At 52.1% G+C, this 21203-nt stretch overlaps 1 protein-coding gene across 2 annotated transcripts; it reads left to right on the top strand.

Moving 5' to 3' along the window:
* Positions 1 to 551: 551 nt before the first annotated feature.
* On the top strand, positions 552 to 19573 carry SYT11 (synaptotagmin 11). Of its 2 annotated transcripts, none has more exons than XM_032398260.1 (4): positions 552 to 848; positions 6952 to 7778; positions 15847 to 15967; positions 16488 to 19573. In XM_032398260.1, the coding sequence occupies exons 1-4, from the start codon at positions 815 to 817 to the stop codon at positions 16796 to 16798; spliced, it is 1293 nt and encodes a 430-aa protein (XP_032254151.1). In that variant the 5' UTR covers positions 552 to 814; the 3' UTR covers positions 16799 to 19573. The 2 variants fall into 2 exon arrangements, with proteins under 2 accessions (XP_032254151.1, XP_032254150.1); XM_032398259.1 differs by having other exon boundaries at positions 553 to 848; positions 15847 to 15970.
* Positions 19574 to 21203: the final 1630 nt, after the last annotated feature.

The raw sequence follows: 21203 nt of genomic DNA, 5'->3' as shown, positions 1-21203 counted from the left end.
AACACAGGTGAACTTTGACACACCTCACTAGTCTTTTTTTTTTTAACAGCTTTAATGTACACACCACAAAACCCACCCGTAGATGGATTGTAGCATTTTACTTCTATAATTATTCCCAGTAAATTTTCAGAGTTGTGCAACCATCACCTGGTTTAGTCTTTAATCAGACCTTCTGAAGTTTATGAAGTCTCTGTAATAACCCTTAGTGGTCTCAGAAATGCGTAACTATAATGGCAAATGATACTGAAATGCAGGCAGTATAGAATTTTCTTTTTCCACAATCCTGGGCTCCCTGTCACCCAGAACATTCTGCTGCTGTATTTAGCCCGGGGAAGGGAATCACAGGATCTACTGGACCTCATACAAAAAAGTACCTACACCTCTTGGGCCGCTGGGCTTTCGCCTCACGGACCCACAGCGCGCCAGTGGGCGGGGTCTTATTCTCAAGCAGTCTCGGCAACCGCAGGGGTCCTCTCGCCGAGAGCTTCCGGAAAGGGGCGGGGCCTGGCCTCCGGAACTTTTCGGACGGAGGCGGAGTCTTCTGCCGAGGGCCGTTCGGAAGAAGGCGGGGCCTACCTCGCATCAGGACCAGTCTGGCTGCACCTGCATCCTTCGCTCAGAGCATCCCTGGAGCATCTTAGGAGGCGGCCGCAGCTGGCAACCAGGGGCCCGACCGTCGCAGGAGGCGTCCGCCAGACACCTTCCCCCTCCCCTGAGCTAGCGCTCTACAGCGGCGGCCTCGGTGCTGACCGGGCGCCCCCAGACTTGTCCGACCCTTGAAAAAGCGTTTATAGCAATAGCCTCTGGTTACGACATGGCTGAGATCACCAATATCCGACCTAGCTTTGGTAAGTAGAGTCGGGAAAACTAAGCCTGGGGCAGTGGGCACCGCCGCAAAGCCAGAGGGCCCCAGTGCTGGGAGGGAGCGAAGCCCACATCAGGGCCTTCCAGCGCCGGCCCCGCTAGGATGGGGCCTGCCACGGCGGCCGGCGGCGCCTGAACTTGAGCTGCGGGCTGCAGGGGCCGGCCCGGCCGGGGGCTCGCTGGGGGTCGTGGGTCCCGACGGACGCGCCAACCTGTGTGGGCCGCGTCAGCGCTCTGCGGGGTGGGAGTTGGGGGGGCAGGACGCGGGCCCCCCCCCTCAGGGCGCGCAGGGCGGTGCCCCCTGCTCCCCCTCCCACTCCTTGGGCTGCGGGGGAGGGCGGCGGCGGGGGATGGGCGACAAGATGGCAGCTGGGGGGCTGGGGATACGTGGGCTGGGGGACGGCCGCGGAGCAGCCAGGGCTGCGGGGGCGCGGGCGCGGGGAGCCCTGCCCAGCCGGCGGTGGGGCGCGGGGCGCAGGGCCGGCGGCCGCCGAGGGCCCCCGAGTGCGGTTCTGCACCGTAATGGTGGGTTCGTCCGATGCTACCAAATGGCGCTTGGCGCTGCCGAGCCGGGGATGACGTGATGTCTATTCTGGGCCTCCTGGCAGCGCCCAGGCCCCTCTTCCCGGGCCTTTGTTCCCTGTTTCCCTGGCTGGCCTTTTCGAAAGGGGGACTCACCGCGCTGGTGCTGGCGGGGGCGCGGGCCCGGCCGGGGGGAGGGGCAGAGAGGCCGGGCCCGGGGGAGGCCGCTTTGTGTACCCGGCAAGGCATTACGTCATCGCGGAGCGGCTGGTCCCCGACCCGGGCCTCCAGGCTCCAAGCTCGGCTGCACTCCCAGGGGCAGAGAGTGGAGTGGAAAATAGGCAGGAAGACGGGAAAGAAAAGCTGGATAAGCAAGTTTTTTCCTTTTTGGGGCTTCCTCCAAAATGTGCTAGGGTTGCAAACTTCCTGGGTTATGCTTTCCTGGTTGAAAAATAAAGGAGTTGCCGTGCTTCTCCCTCACTTCCACCCCAGCTTGGATGAGAGTTGCTGTCAGCCGAGGATTCCTTCATATCCCCTAAGAGAGTCTATCTTTCAGACAATCCAGAAGGTTTGAGCATCCAGACAACAATTTTTAGGGTGGGGCCACAGTCCAACTAGGAAATGGCTTTTCTCATTCCCCAGTAAGAGGTTCATGGAAATGAGCTCTCCCACTTCAATATCAGGAAGAAGACATCAGATCAGGGGAAGTATCCAGAGAGCAAATCACACCCATTAGCTACTGGTTCCCACTGATTCCCCAAGGCTTAGCTGTGTTTCTTTCTTCCACTCCACCTTCTGCATCTCTGTCTCTGAGTCCTAAATTTACAACACAGTTGTCCCTTTTGTAGTCACATGAGCACTCCATGATTTTTCTTCCTGCTCTTTCTCTTTTGTCTTATGCCTTCCGTCCAACATATTCTTTTCTCTAATTGCAGTTCCAGATTCCTTGGAAAGTTAGAGCATGTGGAGCATAATATAGTGGTTTCCTTTAGAAGAAATATTAGTGGGAAAGAGAAAAATTACTTCAACTTTTACATACTCCCATTTTATTTAATCCTTACAGCATCCTCCAGTGTAGGCATTATTATATATATTTGCCAGATGAGGAAACTGAGGTTCAGTGAGACAAAATAACTTGGGTCAAGTCAAACAAACAGCAAAGGTAGTGCTAGGACTTAAACCAATGTCCCGCTGATTCCAAAGTCCATTGTCATTTCACTGTATCACCCTGGCCCACTTGACAGGGAAAAGCTGTTTTAGTAAAGGGGGTGTCAACAGCACGTCTGGTCCAAGGCTGAGAGGCGGGGCACAGCCCAGAGACGTCTTACGGTCTTTGGACGTATACAGGGGTCCTACATGGAGAGCTGCCACTTCCGACGTTCTCACATCCCACAGAGTACTTCATTTCAAATGCCTTAGCCCTTGGGAGGTGCACCCAGCCAACACTCAATTAGCCGTGACCTTGGAGGACAAAAGGAGCAAGCAGCACAGTCACTGCAGTTTATGACTACTTTAAAACCCTGACTTCAGCCATTAGTTCCAACTTCCTTTTCCCACCAAGCTTTTGATGAAAGCAAGACAGAGGGTTCCTAGTTTCAGCATCTCTGATTTTCTAGTTCACTGCCTTGGGTGTGGAGGAGAGAGGCAGGGGTTAACAGATACTAAAACAAAGAAGAAAGAGGGGGAGAAGTGGGAAAGCAGGTGGAGGAGAGTGCCTGGAAGAGTCCACAGATGGCTTCACGGGTTTGTCTTCTTCTCCTTCCCTGTCCTGAAACATGGGAATCCCTCCTCTTCTCTCCCCATCCCGCCTCCATTTTCTAACAGCAAATGTGGAGGCATCAGTGGGCACTCTCCAGACCACAGAGTAAATCTATGGTGGAGCCAAAAGGATCACTCAGATGTCTCCCAGCCTGGGCCTTTATATCTCTCTTTTAAATCATTCTCAAAAATGTACCTGTCTGGTTGGTTTCCTGCTTTCCTCGTCTCATGGAGGTAAGCTCTTCGCTGTCATTAATCAGTAGCAAGCAGTTTTCAAGAAAGTCCCTGGTTGGTGAACGGAGAGACACTTTCTCAGATTGTGCCCATTGTCATTGACCATGGAATCCAATCAGTTTTTCAGCTGTTTACTGAGCTCCCTTTAGATGCAAAGACTCAAGGACTCAGAGATGGACAGGATGTTATTTCCGCCAGCTTCCTACCAAGGCTGCTCGCATTTTGTGAAGCCTGTCCCTAACAACTCTTATTCCACTTGATATTTGAGAAACACTATTATTATTTAGTATGGCCGTGGACATGGTCACCTTCATTTATTTTGTTAATGGCTTTACTCCTTCTCTGTACTGTATTATTAAAGGATATAACCCCTTCTTTTCTTGCCTGACCCAACCTTCACAGAATCATGGAATGTTGGGGAAAGAACTTCAGAGATATTTAGTCCAATCCCTACTGAAGAAATCTCTTTTAGAATATGCCTCACCAATGGAGATCCAACCTCTGAAAGTTTCCAGTTGGAGAGTCATTGCCTCATGAAGCAATCTGAGCCATTGTGAGGCAGTTCTTTTTTTTTTAAAGGTATTTTTTTTCCTAGACTTTTTCTTTCTTTTTTTTTTTTTTTAAGATTTTTTATTTATTTTTAAACAGAGAGAGAGACAGTGAGAGAGGGAACACAAGCAGGGAGAGTGGGAGAGGGAGAAGCAGGCTTCCCGCCGAGCAGGGAGCCCAATGTGGGACTCGATCCCAGGACCCTGGGATCATGACCTGAGCCGAAGGCAGACACTTAACGACTGAGCCACCCAGGCGCCCGAGGCAGTTCTAATAATAATATGACTCTTTTCACTGAGTCAGAGTCTGTCTTCTTGTAGCCTCCTGCCCTCCAACGTACAATCCAACCAGACCTCTTCCATCCAAAGGCCTTCAATAACTGAAGAAAGTTATTATTCCCAGAACGCTCAGCTCCAATTCCTTCAACTTTTCCTCATTTGGTATGGTTTCCTGGTCTTTTATGACCCTGATTATCCATCATGTAGAGACGCTCTGGTGTCAGGCAGACCAGGGTTGGGTTTCCATCACTGCCATTTGCAACTACGTGGCCTAAGGCAGAGTTGAGGACCCAGGCTCCTCAGTTATAAAGTGGGGACATCGGTGGAGGTACCTAGTCAACGAGTTCTTTGGTTCAGAGGGAGCTCTGGCGCAGGGTCTGGCAGGGACACAGTAAACGTTCACAAGAAAAGAGCAGTTGTTATTCTTGTCTGTGCTAGGCAGAACAGGATATATGTCATGACCGGCGCAGATTAAATCATACTACCCCCACCCCCCATCATCTGGACATATTCACAGTATTCATAGTATGGGTTGGCATCAGACTTGTGGTCATCTGAACAACTACTTTTTTTTTTTTCTTGAGAGAGAGAGAGAGAGCGTGCGCATGCGTGCTCATGGTGCGGAGGGGCAGAGGGAGAGAGAGAATCTTAGGCAGGTTCCACGCCTAGCACCGAGCCCAATGCGGGGCTCAGTCGCACAACCCTGAGATCAGGACCTGAGCCAAAATAAACAGTCATGTGCTCAACCAACTGAGCCACCTGGGCGTCCCACAACTAGATTGCTTTTGCTCAGACTTGTCAAGTAAGATCTCCCGTTGTGTATCGATAGGTTTTGAAGACCAATATAGAATTTTACATTTGTCTTTGATATATGTAATCATATTGACTCACTTTTCCAATGTGTGGGGGCTGTTTTGAATTCACTGATTCATTTGTTCTCTGAATACTTTACTAGGTGCCACATGATTCTAGGACGTGGGGATATAGCAGTGAACAAAACAGACAGTCAGGGGGCACCTGGGTGGCTCAGTAGTTGAGCGTCTGTCTTCGGCTCAGGTCATAATCTTGGGGTCCTGGGATTGAGCCCTGCATTGGGCTCCCTGCTTGGTGGGAAGCCTGCATCTCCCTCTCCCACTCCCCCTGCTTGTGTTCCCTCTCTCGCTGTGTCTCTCTCTGTCAAATAAATAAAAAAAAACAAAAAACAGACAGTCACTATTCTTACCAATCTTCTCTAGTAAGGGAGGACAGACAAAATATGTCAGGAGTAATAAGTGCTATGTAGAAAAATAAAGCAGAGCGATGGAGATAATATCTCACTGGGGGCAGCCAGGAGATACTTTTCTGGTGAGGTAAGGTTTGAGCAGAGGCCTGTAGTGAGTGAGGCAGTGAGCCGGGCAGATACGTGGTGGAAGGATGTTTCAAGAAGATTCTGGAATGTGTTAAAGTCATGTTCATTTCCTTAGTTCTCCCTGCCCTACCCAAGTCTTCCCCTAAAAGGTAACACGTAAAAATAGAGGTCTTTTATGGAGACCTTTAAGGCCTAAACCCAGTTTGGCTTCAGTGGACTTAAGGGGGAAAAGAAACCCCAAACTGGTTAAGGGGCCCCACTTGTATGGGAAAGGACAAGAGTAAAGGAAGGAAACAATGTTTCTCCGTCGTTATTTGTTCATTCAGCAAATATGTACCAAGTACCAGCTCTGCATTTTTGGTGCTGGTGAGACAGAAATGAACAAAATAGAAAAAATCCCAGTCCTGGTGAAACTTATTCTCTAGTGAAGATATATTTCTTGTAGTAAAATCATGTACGTGTGTGTGCCTGTATGTATTATGTGTGTGCACATGGGCGTGCGTGTCGCTGCGTGTGAGAAAGGTAAGACGTAAGGAGAAAGTCACGCAGGGCGAGGACTCCTGGGTCTCAGCGGGAAGAAGGTTGAACTTTTATTGTACGGCGGTCAGGGAAGGTGATACTTGAGCAAAGGCCTGACATTTTCCACAGTCCTTATTTCTTCCTATTTAAAATACAAGTATTTGAAAAAAAAATAAGTAAAATAAAATAAAACAAGTATTTGGAGCTAGGAGCTGAAATTTGGAACATAGTTTTAAAGTACTCAGATCCAGCTTTCTTTTTACCACCTACCCACTTTTACCACCCTTGAACACCCTACCCGGACCACCCAGAGTCAGCCCTACACCCTTCCACCCCCACGGCCATTCCGTCGACACGAGCCCACTGCAAACCCTGTACGGGATGCCGTGGAATATTCTCCCGAAGCCAGACGCGGCCCGTGCCCTGTGTGCTGTGTAACGGCTCAGGTAAAAGGTGACTTTATAACACGAGGCAGCTTTATGTGAAACACAAATCAGTAAGAGGGAACCAAGTCCTTAAGTGCTGAGAGAAGGCCAAGAAAAGAACAGGGAGTCGGGTTGGGGCCCTTTAGGGCAGGCTTCCTGGAGAAGCGAAGGATTCCATGCAGGTCTGGTGGGAAGGAACAGCCGTGGATCGGTTGGACAGGGTGGCTGGGGGCATCTCCCAGAGGGGGGCTCCTCAGCCTGGACGAGCGCCTGTTGCTGTGCAGCCTCGGTTGCAGGTCCCCTGGCTCTGCAGGGGGTCGGTCTGGACAGGGGTTGAGGTCCACCTGCCTTGACACCCCTCTGGTCTCCACCCTCAGATGTGTCCCCGGGGGGGTCGGTCTGGACAGGGGTTGAGGTCCACCTGCCTTGACACCCCTCTGGTCTCCACCCTCAGATGTGTCCCCAGTGGTGGCTGGCCTCGTCGGGGCGTCCGTGCTGGTGGTGTGCGTCTCGGTGACCGTCTTTGTGTGGACATGCTGCCACCAGCGCGCAGAGAAGAAGCACAAGACCCCGCCGTATAAGTTTATCCATATGCTCAAAGGCATCAGCATATATCCAGAGACCCTCAGCAACAAGAAGAAAATCATCAAAGTGCGGAGAGACAGAGATGGCCCTGGGAGGGAAGGAGGGCGCGGGAATGTGCTGGTGGATGCGGCAGAGGCTGGCCTGCTGGGCCCCGACAAAGGGCCCAAGGGACCCAGCTCCGGCTCCTGCATAGACCAGTTACCCATCAAGGTGGACTATGGGGAAGAACTGAGGAGCCCCGTTGCGAGCCTGACCCCCGGGGAGAGCAAAACCACGTCTCCGTCATCTCCAGAGGAGGATGTCATGCTAGGAACCCTCACCTTCTCCGTGGACTATAACTTCCCGAAAAAAGCCCTAGTGGTGACGATCCAGGAGGCCCACGGGCTGCCGGTGATGGACGAGCAGACCCAGGGTTCTGACCCCTACATCAAAATGACCATCCTTCCCGACAAGCGGCATCGGGTGAAGACCAGAGTGCTGCGGAAGACGCTGGACCCCGTGTTTGACGAGACCTTCACCTTCTACGGCGTCCCGTACAGCCAGCTGCAGGACCTGGTGCTGCACTTCCTCGTGCTGAGCTTCGACCGCTTCTCCCGGGACGACGTCATCGGGGAGGTCATGGTGCCGCTGGCCGGCGTGGATCCCAGCACGGGCAAGGCGCAGCTGACCAGGGACATCACCAAAAGGAACATCCAGGTGAGGAGCAAGAGTGTGTCGGGGAGGGCCAGGAGGCTGGGGGAGACGAGATCTCAGGGAACAAATGGAAGGGCGGGGGCTGTATGGACGGCGGGGAGGGGCTGTAGGTATCACGAATCAGCAGGGACCAAAGTAAGACGGAGGGCCTCCTCCAAAAGGAACTTCGTGAGGAGAGAGGGCCAGGTAGGTAGCTGCTGAAATTTCACTTCGAGGGTGGCATCCTGACACTAAGTCCGGCTTACTTGGAGCAGGCTCGTCCCCACCAGTCCTAGACCCTCATCCTATCAAGGACATGGGGCTGGTTTCTTCTCCAAAGTCCTGTGTGATCTTCTACCAGTGAGCCATGACGGGGCTTCAGTAATTCTGCCCTCAGCTTCCCTGTCCAGCCCCAAGCAGGTCAGGTTAGGGTCCACCCCAGTGCAGGCTCGTGAGCGGCTTCACCTCCGAGCCCCACTCCCGGCCGAGCCCCTGCTGCAGACCCTCCTCCTCTGAGCCCTGGGAATGCGAGCCCACCCTCCTGCCTTCTCCCCACTGGGCCGGCATTGGCTCTTGAGTTGTAATTTCAGGGCTGTCAGAACCATGCCCCCACGCCCCCTGGTTCACGCGTTTCTTACACAACGGGGTGGGCAGTGTGGTTGTCCACTGAGCACTCTGTCCACACAGGCTGGCATCACGCCCGAGCTCACCGCTTCCCGGCCCAGGGGCACAGCGGGATCACTGCACCCTCCTAGGCTTCTGTTTCCCCATCTGTAAAATGGAGCTGATAACACCATCCTCCTCAGAGGGCTTGAGGGTTAGAGGAGATGATGTGTCTGGCACACTGTTCCCTGGGGGAGAGAGACCATCTTGGCAACTGCCCCACAGTGAGTAGGTGCCTTGAAAGAGGTTGTTGGCATTTTAAATTTAGACTTTCATTCCTGTTTCAAGGTACAACGTAAGTACCTAATAACAAGGGCTTTGAAGTCAAAGCTGAGTTTGAATCCAAATCTCGCCCGCTCCCTTAGCTCGGCTTAGCAACTCTGATCTCAGGTTCCCACAGGAATGAAGCAAGAGGATGCATTTGCACAGCCCCTCGCGCGCAGTGACCCTCCAAGAAATCGGACCCACTACCGTTATTGTTGCCACTGTTTCTACTATTAGTGAGGCTTGGTCCCCGGAGATGTATGTGGTTCGCAGGCGTTTCTGTTCTGTTTTGACAAAGTAAAGGAAGGCAAGGGAGCCTGAGTCAGTGCAGAAGGAGGTGGGGGGTTCAGAAAGGATGTCAGAGCCACTGAAAACAACCGCACATCTTGCAGAAAGATGCATGGCTTAGAGGCCATGCTTATCTCCTGATGCCCACCTACAAGCCCACACTGGACTCATTGGGGAGGCAGGGGGCTCGGGACTGGACAAGAGAGGCTTCCGGGCCAGTAGGGGCTGCGTGTGCAGTGAGCTCCAGGCACAAGGTGTACCCTCTACCAGGGGGCACTGCCCCTCGGAGCGTGTCCCAGGCACCTGTCCCCCTGCCGCTGGCCCAGCCGTGCCCTTGCCCAGAGAACCCTCGGCCTTGCAGCGGCCGGGAAGCCCAGGCATTTTCAGAGTATTAGAGGGGTTTGATCAGGGCATAAACACAGGTCCAAGGCCAAGACACAAGGAGACGTCCTAGAGTCCACCACAGCAAGGGCTCTTGTATCCTCTGGGGTTGGAGTCAGAAGCACCGACAGACACTGGGGCAGTGACCTGCTTTCATTCTGCTCCCTCCCCGCCCCCTTGCCTGTCATCTCCTTTCCTCAGGGTTCTGCCAAGCCCTCGGGGCTCGGGCTCGCTGACACCCCTTTCCTGCACCCCCAGTGCCCCGCTGCCTGCCTTCCTCCAGTTGCCCAAGCCGTCCTTCCCTGTAGCCCCAGCTTGGTAGAGCCATCTAGCTGGCTGGACACCCCCAGACGGCTCATGCTCTCATAGCCCACGGCCGAGGGCAGCCGATGGCTCTGTGCCAAGCTGCAGCTGGGAAGAGACTGGCCAGGAAAGGGACTGGTTTGGGCTGGGAACAAAACAGCCTCAAATCCAGGACACTGGCCAGGACAGACAATGGCGTTTGCTAAACTGCCAGGGGCTCTTGGCAAGAGCCAGGTTTCTTTCCACTTTATTAACTCCCTTCAGGAGGGACAAGCCAGGGCTAGGATCCTGAGCAACACGTCCCCTGGGAGAGGCCCAGACAGGACACACAGAGGCTGTGCGCCCCTGCCCCAGAGCCTTCCAGCCTCCTGGACATCCTGAGCATGTTTCCCGAGCCGGCGCCTGTGGGCAGGGCTGTGTTCCATCCTGAGCCATGGCTGTCCCCGTGCTGGCCTGGCCGCTAGTCCCCAAGCCTCCGTGCAGTGCAGCCTCCGCGCATCTCCCAGTCCTCCCTGCCGTGGCCAACAGTCTGCCCTTTCTGGATCTCCCCTTGGCTCACCAGTTAGAGCTGCTCTGAACCACTCCACACTCTGTAAAGAGCTTCCTCTGGTCTGTGGAAGGCATCCCCTTAGAATACGGGGCCAAATTATCTTCTCCCACCCAGAGGCCTCGGTGGGGACTGGTGAGAATTGCACTTCTCCCCCCGCAACTGCATTTCCTTAGCAGAAACTGCATTTCCCCTCCTTAGCAGAAAAATTGCCTCTTGTCCTTTCCATTATCCACTGCAATCCAGCTGAGGAAGCCCAGGACTGGTCATCCTCTCTGACCCTTCCATCTCGCTCCTTTCTCTGGGCCAGCAATCACCGTCTCTCTAGGTCTCATCTAGGCTGGACCGGGAAGGCTAATGGGATCACCGAGAGCACTCTCAGCTCTTATGAATATATAAGACGTAGGAAGCATTAAAAATTAACCCTTGATGGGGTGCCTGGGTGGCTCAGTCGTTAAGCATCTGCCTTCGGCTCAGGTCATGATCCCAGGGTCCTGGGATCGAGCCCCACATCAGGCTCCCTACTCGGCGGGAAGCCTGCTTCTCCCTCTCCCACCCCCTCTGCTTGTGTTCCCTCTCTTGCTGTGTCTCTCTCTGTCAAATAAATAAATAAAATCTTTAATAAAAAAAAAAAAGCTAATTCTTGAGTCTAACTCAGAGATCAGAGATTTGGGGCATTATGTATACTGTGATTTTTCACTAATAATCAAGGGTTAACTTTTTTTTTTTTAAGATTTTATTTATTTATTTGACAGAGAGAGAGACAGCGAGAGAGGGAACACAAGCAGGTGGAGTGGGAGAGGGAGAAGCAGGCTTCCCGCCGAGCAGGGAGCCCAATGCGGGACTCGATCCCAGCACCCTGGGATCATGGCCTGAGCCGAAGGCAGACGCTTAACAACTGAGCCACCCAGGCGCCCTCTAGCTTTTTTTTTTTTTTTTTTTTGAGGGGCAGCTTTTTTTCTAATATTTTATTCAGGACATTTTTTTAAAGTAGGCTCTCCACCCAACGTGGAGCTTGAACTCACAACCCTGAGATCAAGAGTCTCCTCTCTCCCGACTGAGCGAGCCAGACGCCCCTCGGATAAAAATTAACCTGAATTTACATTCCCGTAATAAATCTCCCGCAGGGAGAAGGAGGTGGTCCAGAGAGGGCGAGGGGATAAAGAACAGAAGTAACTGGCCAGTGGGTCAGGTAGAGTTGTTGGACTCCCCTAGTCTCTTCAGGTCATTGTTTTCCAAATCACTTCCTGTCTTTCCTGGGCCGCATCTGGTGTTGATGGCCTGTGACAATGGTCATGGGAATGACAGGATTATTAAAATCTCAGATTTGTAAGGACCCTGAGAGGTCCCGCAGTGGAGCCAGAAAGGACTGAAAAGAAAGAAACGAGCCAGGAAGAGGGTAGCTGTGCTTTCATATCGGGGAGAAGATGAGGGATGTTTTTGTTTATCTTGTTTTCCCATGACTGTGAGTTGTGTGGAGGTGGCCCTTGGGACTTCTAGCCCCATTGAAGGTGTGCTGAGGATGTGCGGGTCCACCTAGTGCAAAGGCCCTGTGGCTGGACGGTCACTCTGGGAGGGGCTCTGCTGATTACAGGGAACAGAGCCTCACCTGAGCACTTCCTTCATCTGCGTGTCTTCTTCAAGACCTCTAGTCCACTGAGGGCGACCGGAGCCCACTGTCTGAGAGCAAAGCCTCCCAGCTCTTTCAGGCGTGGATAAGACCCTTTCTGCCCCTGTGCTTCCGCCTGCCTCACTAGGCCGGGGGGCTGGGAAACGGAGCTCACTCCCAGCCCCTGACAAAGAGCCCTTGAGAAAGAACCATTGACGATGCTACTTGCAGTGGGAATTGGGTGGAAAGAGAAGTGGGGGAGGGACGTGAGATCTGGCCTTTGGTGCAGAATAAGAGCGGGACAGGTGTTCTGCCGTGTAAAATGGCCAGAGGTGGGGGGGGTTAGATGGAGAACAACTGCCTGAGGGGTGATTTTAGGGGAGAAAATTATTAGAAGGGCAACCAGACGTTGTCCACTTTCCCAAAGCTAGGGAAGGAGCCTGGGGATTTAGATTTTACAAACATTTCGCTCTAATGGGTGATTTACAAAACAGTTTTAACCAAATAATTAGGAAATCCAAGCTATAATTTTATAGTCAAGGCTTTTTTTTTTTTTACAAATAAAACTCTTTGTTTTTTGGGTTTTTTTAACGATCGGGTTTATTTTATTTACTTATTCATTTTTAAGTAGGCTCCACCCCCAGCGTGGGGCTTGAACTCATGACCCGCCATCAAGACTTGCATGTTCCATGACTGAGCCAGCCAGGCGCCCCTCAAAAACTCTTTGTTTTTCAAATCAAGTTTCTCTTTTCCCCTTCTTCTGTATATAAAGTTCAAATTGTATTTCTTTTTAAGATTTTATTTATTTATTTGACAGAGACAGCGAGAGGGAACACAAGCAAGGGGAGTGGGTGAGGGAGAAGCAGGCTTCCCGCCGAGCAGGGAGCCTGACGTGGGGCTCGATCCTAGGACCCTGGGATTATGACCTGAGCGGAAGGCAGACGCTTAACCAACTGAGCCACCCAGGCGCCCCTCAAATTGTATTTAAAGACTGTATGTGCATATTCAAGGGTGGTCCAGGCACAGACCTCAAATCGAGCTCACATTTCCTTATTCGTGGACTGGGAGGGGAGTGCGGCCCAGACCAGCCCAAAGTTCTTTCAGGATCAGTGCACCGGAGCTCTCCGTGGTGGTGGAAATGCACTCTGTCTGCCCGAGGACACTCGAAATACGGCTCGTGTGACTGAGGAACTGAAATTGTAATTCTATTTAATTTTAATGAATTAAAACTTAAATGTAAGTGGACACATGGAGCTAGTGGCCCCTGTTTTGGACAGCTCCGTTCCGAATGTTCTTCTGGATGGCATTTAATTCTCTTTTTCATGTGTGATTCCTCTCCTGATGTCATTTGGCTGTAGCTAATCGTAAAAATGAGTTTACATTCTCTAATTGGGGTGTGACTCATGTCAAAAGGAAGTAGGCCAGAATAACACGGGTTGGCAAGGGTTTTTAAACTGGGATTTTAAGCTGGCTGAGGGTACTTCCCGTGGACATAATCAAGAGCTGACAACATCTATGTTATGGGTAAGGAAAAAATGTGGGCCTTCAATCTGGCAGAGAAAAGCCATGAAAATCCTTTTTCAAGTCTGTTCTCTTTGGGACTTCAATTTCAAAAGCTAAAGTCTAAGTTTACATTTTAGTCATCTTATGCCCTAGGAGAGACATTTCCCTACGTTCCTGGAATGACATAGAGCCTCAGGAAAGTTTCTGAACCATGTGAAGTATTAGTACAGTTTCATTCCTTGAGACGAGTTGGGCCTCTAATCAAAGCACAGACGTTGAGGTTTCTCTCATTTTTCACTGATGAGCTCATTCTGTGATTTTCTGTTGTTCCCGCACAGATTGCACCCCGCCCCCAGTAGGGAGTGCTTGCTGAGAGTAGGCTTCCCCCTCGAACCCCTTTCCCTCCCCCTTTCCAGCCGACCCTGAGTAGACGCACGATAAGTCATTTTGTGTGTCTGTGGCATATGGAAGGCCGGTGGTGGGTACGGTCTGTTCTTGCTGAATCAGAGAACACTTCCTGGGGTAGGTGCCATTTCTTTGGGGCTTTGTAGACTACAAGGAATAAGAGTTGGTAGTAGGGGGATTTTTGTCCCAAATTTCCTTATTTTGTCCAATATTCCTGGAACCCCACCTCCTTTTGTTTTCCTTCTCCCAGCCTCATCCCTAATTTATAAACCAGTAACACACAAAATTTTTAAAAATTATTTATTTATTTATAAAAGATTTTACTTATTTATTCGACAGCGAGAGAGTGAACACAAGCAGGGGGAGCGGCAGAGAGAAAAGCAGACTCCCCACTGAGCAGGGAGCCCGATGCGGGGCTCGATCCCAGGACCCCAGGATCATGACCTGAGCCGAAGGCAGACGCTTAACTGACCGAGCCACCCAGGCATCCCAATTTTTTCAAAAATTAAAAAAAAAAAGAGAAAACAAAAGAAACATAAATAAATAATAAATAAATAAAACAAAAACAATAAGCGAGAAACACAAGAAATTGCCCTCCACTTCGGTGAGCTCTTCTTGAGACGCGTCCTGCCCCGTGCTCACCTCCGCTGCGGGCGCCTCCTCCGCAGCCTGACGCACCAGCCTCGGGGCCCGTCTCCCTCCAGTTCATGCTCCAGTCTCACCAGAACAATACTAGTCTTCGTGAACAGTAACACAGCAACAAGTGTGTCCCTCCGGGGCCGGCAGCCGTACCCCCCACCTGTGAGCTCTGGCTGGCTCTGCTGTTTGGTTAGAAGCCCCCCCGCCCCGCCCCCATCTCCCTCTCTGTCGCCCGCCCCACCTCCCACCAGCATCCAAGGGCAGCACCTCCCCTCCCACCATTCTTGGGACACAGTGGACCCAATGCCCTCATAGTCCGCATTCTGCCGCCTGTCCTGACCGGTCCTCCCTCTGCACATCGCCTCTCCTACTCCTCCTCACCTTCCTAAACTCAGCCCGGTGGTCAGCCGGCAAGCCCTCCCCTGGGTCCCCCAGCAGCACTCAGACGGGCTCCTTACTACTCTGATGAGGGCAGGTGTGTTTCTGTCTGTCTCTTCCGGGCATGGTAAGCTCCTTGGGAGCAAGAACGAGATCCTGGGCGCCTGGCCAGCTCAGTCACTGCAACATGCAACTCTTGATCTCAAGGTCGTGAGTTCAAGCTCTACATTGGGTATAGAGACAACTTAAAATTAAAAAAAAAAAAAAAAAAACGGGAAAAATGAAAAAGAGAAAGAAAAACAAGAAAGAACCAGGTCCTATCAGCTCTGGACCCCCAGCACGTAGCAATGTATCCAAGTATTGTTTAAAATGTCCTTTGGGGGCCAGAGCATTTTTTCATTTTCCAAGCAGAGCCTAGAATAAAATTCAAAGAGGGGAAGCCCAAGCTGTGGGCACCGGGGAGGAGGCCAGCTTGGCTGGGGAAGACACTGGGAGGCGGACAGAGCAGGCGTGCGTACTCACCGTGCGGAACGGGGGAAGTTCAGGAACCTGCCCAAAGCCAGGGGGTGAGAGAACAGCGAAGTGAAGGCTCAGCCCCAGGTCTCCTGCCTTCCACCATCCAGGCTCTAAAACTGTTATCGCAAGAACCGAAGGAGGGAATGGGAGAGAATGCACTTCTCTAGGCGCTGGCAGAGGTAAACGTTTACCCGTTTTAACGTATTTAATCTTCTTGATGATGCTGTGAGGTCAGTGCTGTTTTTATCTGCACCTTCAGACGAGGAAACTGGGGCACAGAGCCGCCAAGTTCTTGTCCAGGTCACACAGGCAGCGGGGGCAGAGGACTTGAATCCAGACCAGTCTGGCCTGAGACTCGCGCTCGTGAATACGAGGCGAGGCCACCTCTCCATGCCGTCGCTTTCATTTAGTATCAGCACTGTAATGAGAATGTGTCCGTTTCCCCTCCCTGTTAAACGCGGTAGTAACACGCTGGCGGGATGCACAGCTTCCGTGGCCCTCCGCAGCCCCCCGCCCTGGCCTCTGCACACCCGCTGTCCGTCCCTGCCCTGCCCCCGCCCCGGCCAGGACTCTCATGTGCTGTTTGCTCTTCACAGAAGTGCATTAGCAGAGGGGAGCTCCAGGTGTCTCTGTCCTACCAGCCCGTGGCACAGAGGCTGACCGTGGTGGTCCTCAAAGCCCGACACCTGCCGAAAATGGACATCACCGGTCTCTCAGGTAGCAGCTATTTACCTCGACCTGCCTCGGGCCCCCTGGCCCCACGCCGCCCCGCCTGCACCCCCGACGCCCTTCGGTCCCCACCTGTTCCTCTGCGCATGTTCTCTCCCCGGTGACTACCTAGGCTCTAGATGTCCCTAGCGCGGGAGGGGCCCCGGGTGAGTGGATGTGGTCCGACGTTTGGTGAGGTGTCCTGAGGGGTGTCCTGACCTCTCCAAAACACAGCAGGCCATCTGTGAGTCCCTGCGCCCTGGAAAATGCTTCCCAGTGTCATGGGCTTTCTTCACTCCTGACTTGGGGAAGTTGTTCTGTTATGTTCCTGCTTGGTTCCCTTGGCCCCTCGCCTGGGCAGGCAGACCCACCTAAAGTCACAGTGCTTTGGTATGCCGTCCCTGGAGACCATGTGTGAGTGGCCACCACAGAGTTGAGCAAACCCCCCCCCCCCATGAAGCCACCATTTGAGAGGAGGACCGTGTCATGGGCCTGTCTCCCTTTTCTCTTGTCTCTTTGGTGGCCCCAGATCCTTATGTCAAGGTGAACGTCTACTACGGCAGAAAGCGCATTGCCAAGAAGAAAACCCACGTGAAGAAGTGCACTTTGAACCCAGTCTTCAACGAGTCTTTCGTCTACGACATCCCCCCTGACCTCCTGCCCGACGTCAGCATTGAGTTCCTGGTCATCGACTTCGACCGCACCACCAAGAACGAGGCGGTGGGGAGGCTGATCCTGGGGGCACACAGCGTCACCAGCAGCGGTGCCGAGCACTGGAGGGAGGTCTGCGAGAGCCCCCGCAAGTCCGTGGCCAAATGGCACAGTCTGAGCGAGTACTAGTCCCCCGGTGGGGACAGAGATGCCAGACAGGAGCAGACTTGGAACCTCCTTTTAGTTGTAGAAGATTTCTTACAAAACACACCCCACAAAGAACACCCCACATGACCACAGCTGCAGATCAGTTCTTAGCGATGACGATTTTTCTCCTTTGCAAGGCACTAGAAATCCTTTTTTTTTTAATGGGGAAAAAGAGAGGGAAGGGCCTCACAAGTCTATATATAACATGTAACCTTATACTTGCATGTCTAATACAAACTGAAATTAGCCTAACTGCCAATATCAAGTTACAGATTTTGATCCATGAAAATTGTGTTTTGTGCCGAATTGTATTTGCTGATTACCTGAAATTGGCCTCTTTTTACTGGGCTTCTCTGGAGAGTGACTCCCGCCCCCCAGCTCAGCAGAAGGATGTTGTTTTGCTCATGTAAAACCTCACAGTGTCGTCATCCCCGTCTTGTCTCCTTCCCACCTCGGACAGCTCTGCTCTTTGACTGAGCTCAGGGTCCAGAGGTCTGTCGTGAGCCAAGAAACGAAGTCGGGGTGGATGAGGCCGGTGTGCAGGGGAAAGAGGATTTGGTTCTCGCTGCCACACTGCCGCGGGGAGGGCTCAGGGGCGGTCCGGGGTCAACTTGCGATGAAGTACATGCACACGGCAGACTTCGAGGTAGAGTTCGGGTCTAGGAAACTAGAGGTCTTCTCTGGAGAGAGCTTCGAAGCCTTCCAGTCCGGCCAGGGTGGCTCCAGGGAGCTGGGGCGTTCGTTGTTCATGGGTGTGGGCAGAATGGTGCGTCCGCCACCCCCTGGCAGCCCCATGGCCAAATGACAGCCATCTGTTGGTGTGAAGGATGAAACTGGCCTGTTTTTCCAGAAATGCTGACCCATGAGAAGCTTTAGAGTTTTCTCAGGTAGCTTAGATAAGATTGGTTTTGCTTCATAAGGAAAAGGGCCTTCAGAAATTATTCTTTATCCTTAAATTTTTCAACTGTGGCTCTTAAAACTAAGGAAATGAGTGAAATGAGTAAATGGGAGTTAATGGGTAGTCAAGATAGCCTGGGTTCTTTTCTACCATCCTGTCCCTCATAAGAGTGCTTAGTTCTTGGGTCTCACTGAGCGTCCAGACAAGGCGAAGGGCTGGGGGAGGCGCGCGGTCCCGACCCCCCCGCCGGCGGGCAGCCTGGCGGCGAGGGGGCTGCTGTGTCGCGGAGATTAGGGCTCCGGGCTCCCGGTCAGCCGCGGCTCTGGCGTCGAGACCTGTCGGAGGGCAGAGCCCGGGCCACAGGCCGTGAGCTTGTCCGGCCAGCAGAGCTCAGGTTAGTGGCCGCTGGAGCCGAGGCCTCAGAGAGCAGGTCCACCCGCTCCGACCCGCTCCCGAGGCCGCTGGTGTCCGTGCACGGAGCCGCAGCGGTGCGTGTGACATTCTCTTAGCTCTTGGGGATTTAAGACCAGTCTGCTCCCTGAATCTTTTCGTCGTTCTTTTTAAAGCCTGGATCCTGAGCAGTGCTGAGCAGTTCTGAGCGGGCAGAGCCCACTCTGTTCTTGTCCCTGCCCCCCCGCCCCCCCTTCATCTGACTCGCTATCCCATCAGTGTGTCCACCACCCGTCTCTAGCCTAAACTCCATGGAATGTAAATACTGTATCATACGTAGAAGAAAATAATTTTTGTTTTCTAAAAATGCATTTTGAGATAGTTTAATGTAAATCTGACAGGAGCATTCTGAAGCCCCATTAGGAAAAAAATCTTAAATGCTTCCTCTTCATCGCCTTAATGTCTGAAGATCAGAAATTGCTGAGCAACCCGCTTTTGTTTCCTTCCCAGAAACAATGCAAAGCAACAGCCGTGGAGAGCCTGGTCTCTGCCCTGCTGAGTGTGACCTCAGCCCCTCCCGCCACAGGTCTGGGAAGGCCGCCTCGCCCGCTCCTCTCCTCCCCATCCCTGGTAGCTTTCTCGCTCCCACTCTTCGGGTCTGTGGAGCAGTGGGTGGTGAGGTGACAGGGCGGGAACCAGCAGACAGCACAGGGCTCCTCCCTCCTACCTCACGCCTGATCCATCATGCCCTTGGCTTTGCTGTCCCAAAGTCTCTTAGCTGCCTTTGGCTTTCACACGTGCCCTCCCAGAGCTAGCTGATCCCGCCGAGGAGCAGCGCCTCCTCCCAAGAGTCAGTTGAAAGACGAGAGTCGCACCCGAGCTTTTGCACAAGGCACTCATGGTCAGGAATGGGTTAGGGAGCGACCACTTCGGATTTTCCAAGAGTCAGGCCTTCTCTGCTGATATCTTGATTCCTTTGGGAAGACAAGAGTTTTTCTTAATAACAAAAGTCCCTTTATGAGTTATCCCTCCTTTCAGTTCTTCTCAGTGGAGGACAGCCAAGATGTACGTGTCCAGGAACATGCTCTAGCTAGGAAAGCAGAGGAACTGGCTTGTGGGACAGGAGCGGCTTGCTCAGGAGAGGGAACGATGCAGGTCTTTTCTTGGAAGGCTTTTACTGTGGCCGCGATTGTGACGTTGCCCATTGCCCTCACCAGGATCCTTCTCCGATGTGGTCGTCTTTCTTTACCTTGTGTCTTCTCTTGTAAAAAAGGAAACTCAAAATAAATGTGTCAAATTAAAAAAAAAAAAAAAAGAAAAAAAAAGAAAAACCCGGAAAAGCAAACATGAATTGTGTGAAACTTCCTAACGCTGTAATGCTAAGCTACAATATGTAATGCTATATTGTATGTGGAGTTTGTTAATGCACCACACAAGTGCAAAATAAAGACTGACTCACATTAAACACACAGGTGCACCAGCACGGTTTTCTTGGGAGCTGGGTGGCCGTGAGCGAGGTCAGCACTCAGACTCCAACAGGATGATCCGGGGCACGCTTCCCAGTGCGATCCCCACATCCCCCAAAAATCCAGATCACAGGGGCACCTGGCCTGCTCGGTCCAGGGGACCTGCGACTCTTGGTCTCAGGGCTGTGAGATCAAGCCCCCCATTGGGTGTAGAGATTACTGGGAAAAAAAATGCAGATTCCAGGCTCTAGACTTAGAGTCCTTTCTCTAGTCCTTCTGTTTTCCTCTCAAAATGTCATTCCTCAGACCATAACCACCAGGAGAGAGAAGATGGCTTCAGTGCTCGTTAGCCTGTCCATGTAACTGGAAATATTTATACCCCAAAGCAATTCCAAGAGGGCTGATTCTGTTCTCTCATTCATTCATTCCTGACAAAGATCTGTCACTGAGAGCATACCATATGCCAGGTGCCAAGGGCACAGCACTGATCCCGAGGCACACAAGGACCAGCCATGATCAGATGATCCCACCAGTAAATATGCAATCACAGACTGAGAAAGGCTCTGAAAGAGAAGGAATGCAGGCTAATGCACCCCTCGGGGGTCATGCCCCGGGGTGCTCCGAGGACCCCTGCATGCCCTGAAGCCTGGAACAATGACTTTTCCTACCTTCTGTCCTGTGGAAATTGCCCTCGCTCTGTGCACGTGTTTCCTTTCTGGAAGCAGGAAAGGAAGCCCCCACTCTTAAGGTTTCAGTGAAGGAACTGAAAGTTTTTTAGGGGCACCTGGGTGGCTCAGTCATTGAGCATCTGCCTTCAGCTCGGGTCGTGGTCCCAGGGTCCTGGGATCGAGCCCCACATTGGGCTCCCTGCTCCATGGGGAGTCTGCTTGTCCCTCTGCCCCTCCTCCCCTCCCCCCTCCCACTCATGTGTGTTCTGTTAAATAAATAAATCTTAAAAAAAATAAAAATAACAAAATAATAAAAATAAGTTTTTTAAATGACAAGTAATACAATAAGCATATTATACAAAAATTGGAAAACAGAGAAAAGGAAAAAAAATTAGTCGGGATTCCAGAACCTTCCCAACCTTCTGTCTTCTAGTCTTATTTCCCGTGCATTTTTTCCCTGAGGCGTCACACAGGGTCACTGTGGAAAACACGTAATATAAAGTACAAGTTCATAGAACCCGGGAAAAACATCTGTCTACAGGGGAACATCACTAGTTTCCGCACACCTTCCCATCCGCAACTAGCTGGTGTTGCAATCATGGCCCACAGGTAATTTTGCATATTGCTTTCTCTCTAGGGGTAAGTCTGAAAAAATACTACGATAATACAACGATGGTAAGAGTATCTTGGCACTCAGTCAAGATGCTTTTGTCTATGATTAACAGGAAACCCAATTCAAATTGGCTTAAACACCAAGAACATGTACTGGTTCACCCAAGTGTAAGTCCACGGGCAGGGCCTGCTTCGGGGCACTCTGGCAAAATGTCACTAACACTGAGGGTCCCGGGTGCTTCCTGGGGGCCCACACGGACATGCAATGTCCACTTAACCCTAACGGTTCCAGGGGAAAAGAGACTGCTTCAGGGCCACTCCCAGAAAAAATAAGGTAAAGCATCCCCCAGAAA

This window comes from Phoca vitulina, unplaced genomic scaffold (genome assembly GCF_004348235.1).
Source record: "Phoca vitulina isolate PV1807 unplaced genomic scaffold, GSC_HSeal_1.0 scaffold115, whole genome shotgun sequence".
Classification (NCBI taxonomy): domain Eukaryota; kingdom Metazoa; phylum Chordata; class Mammalia; order Carnivora; family Phocidae; genus Phoca; species Phoca vitulina.
Note: the sequence above shows the minus strand (reverse complement) of the source record. Positions and strands in the feature narration are given on the sequence as shown.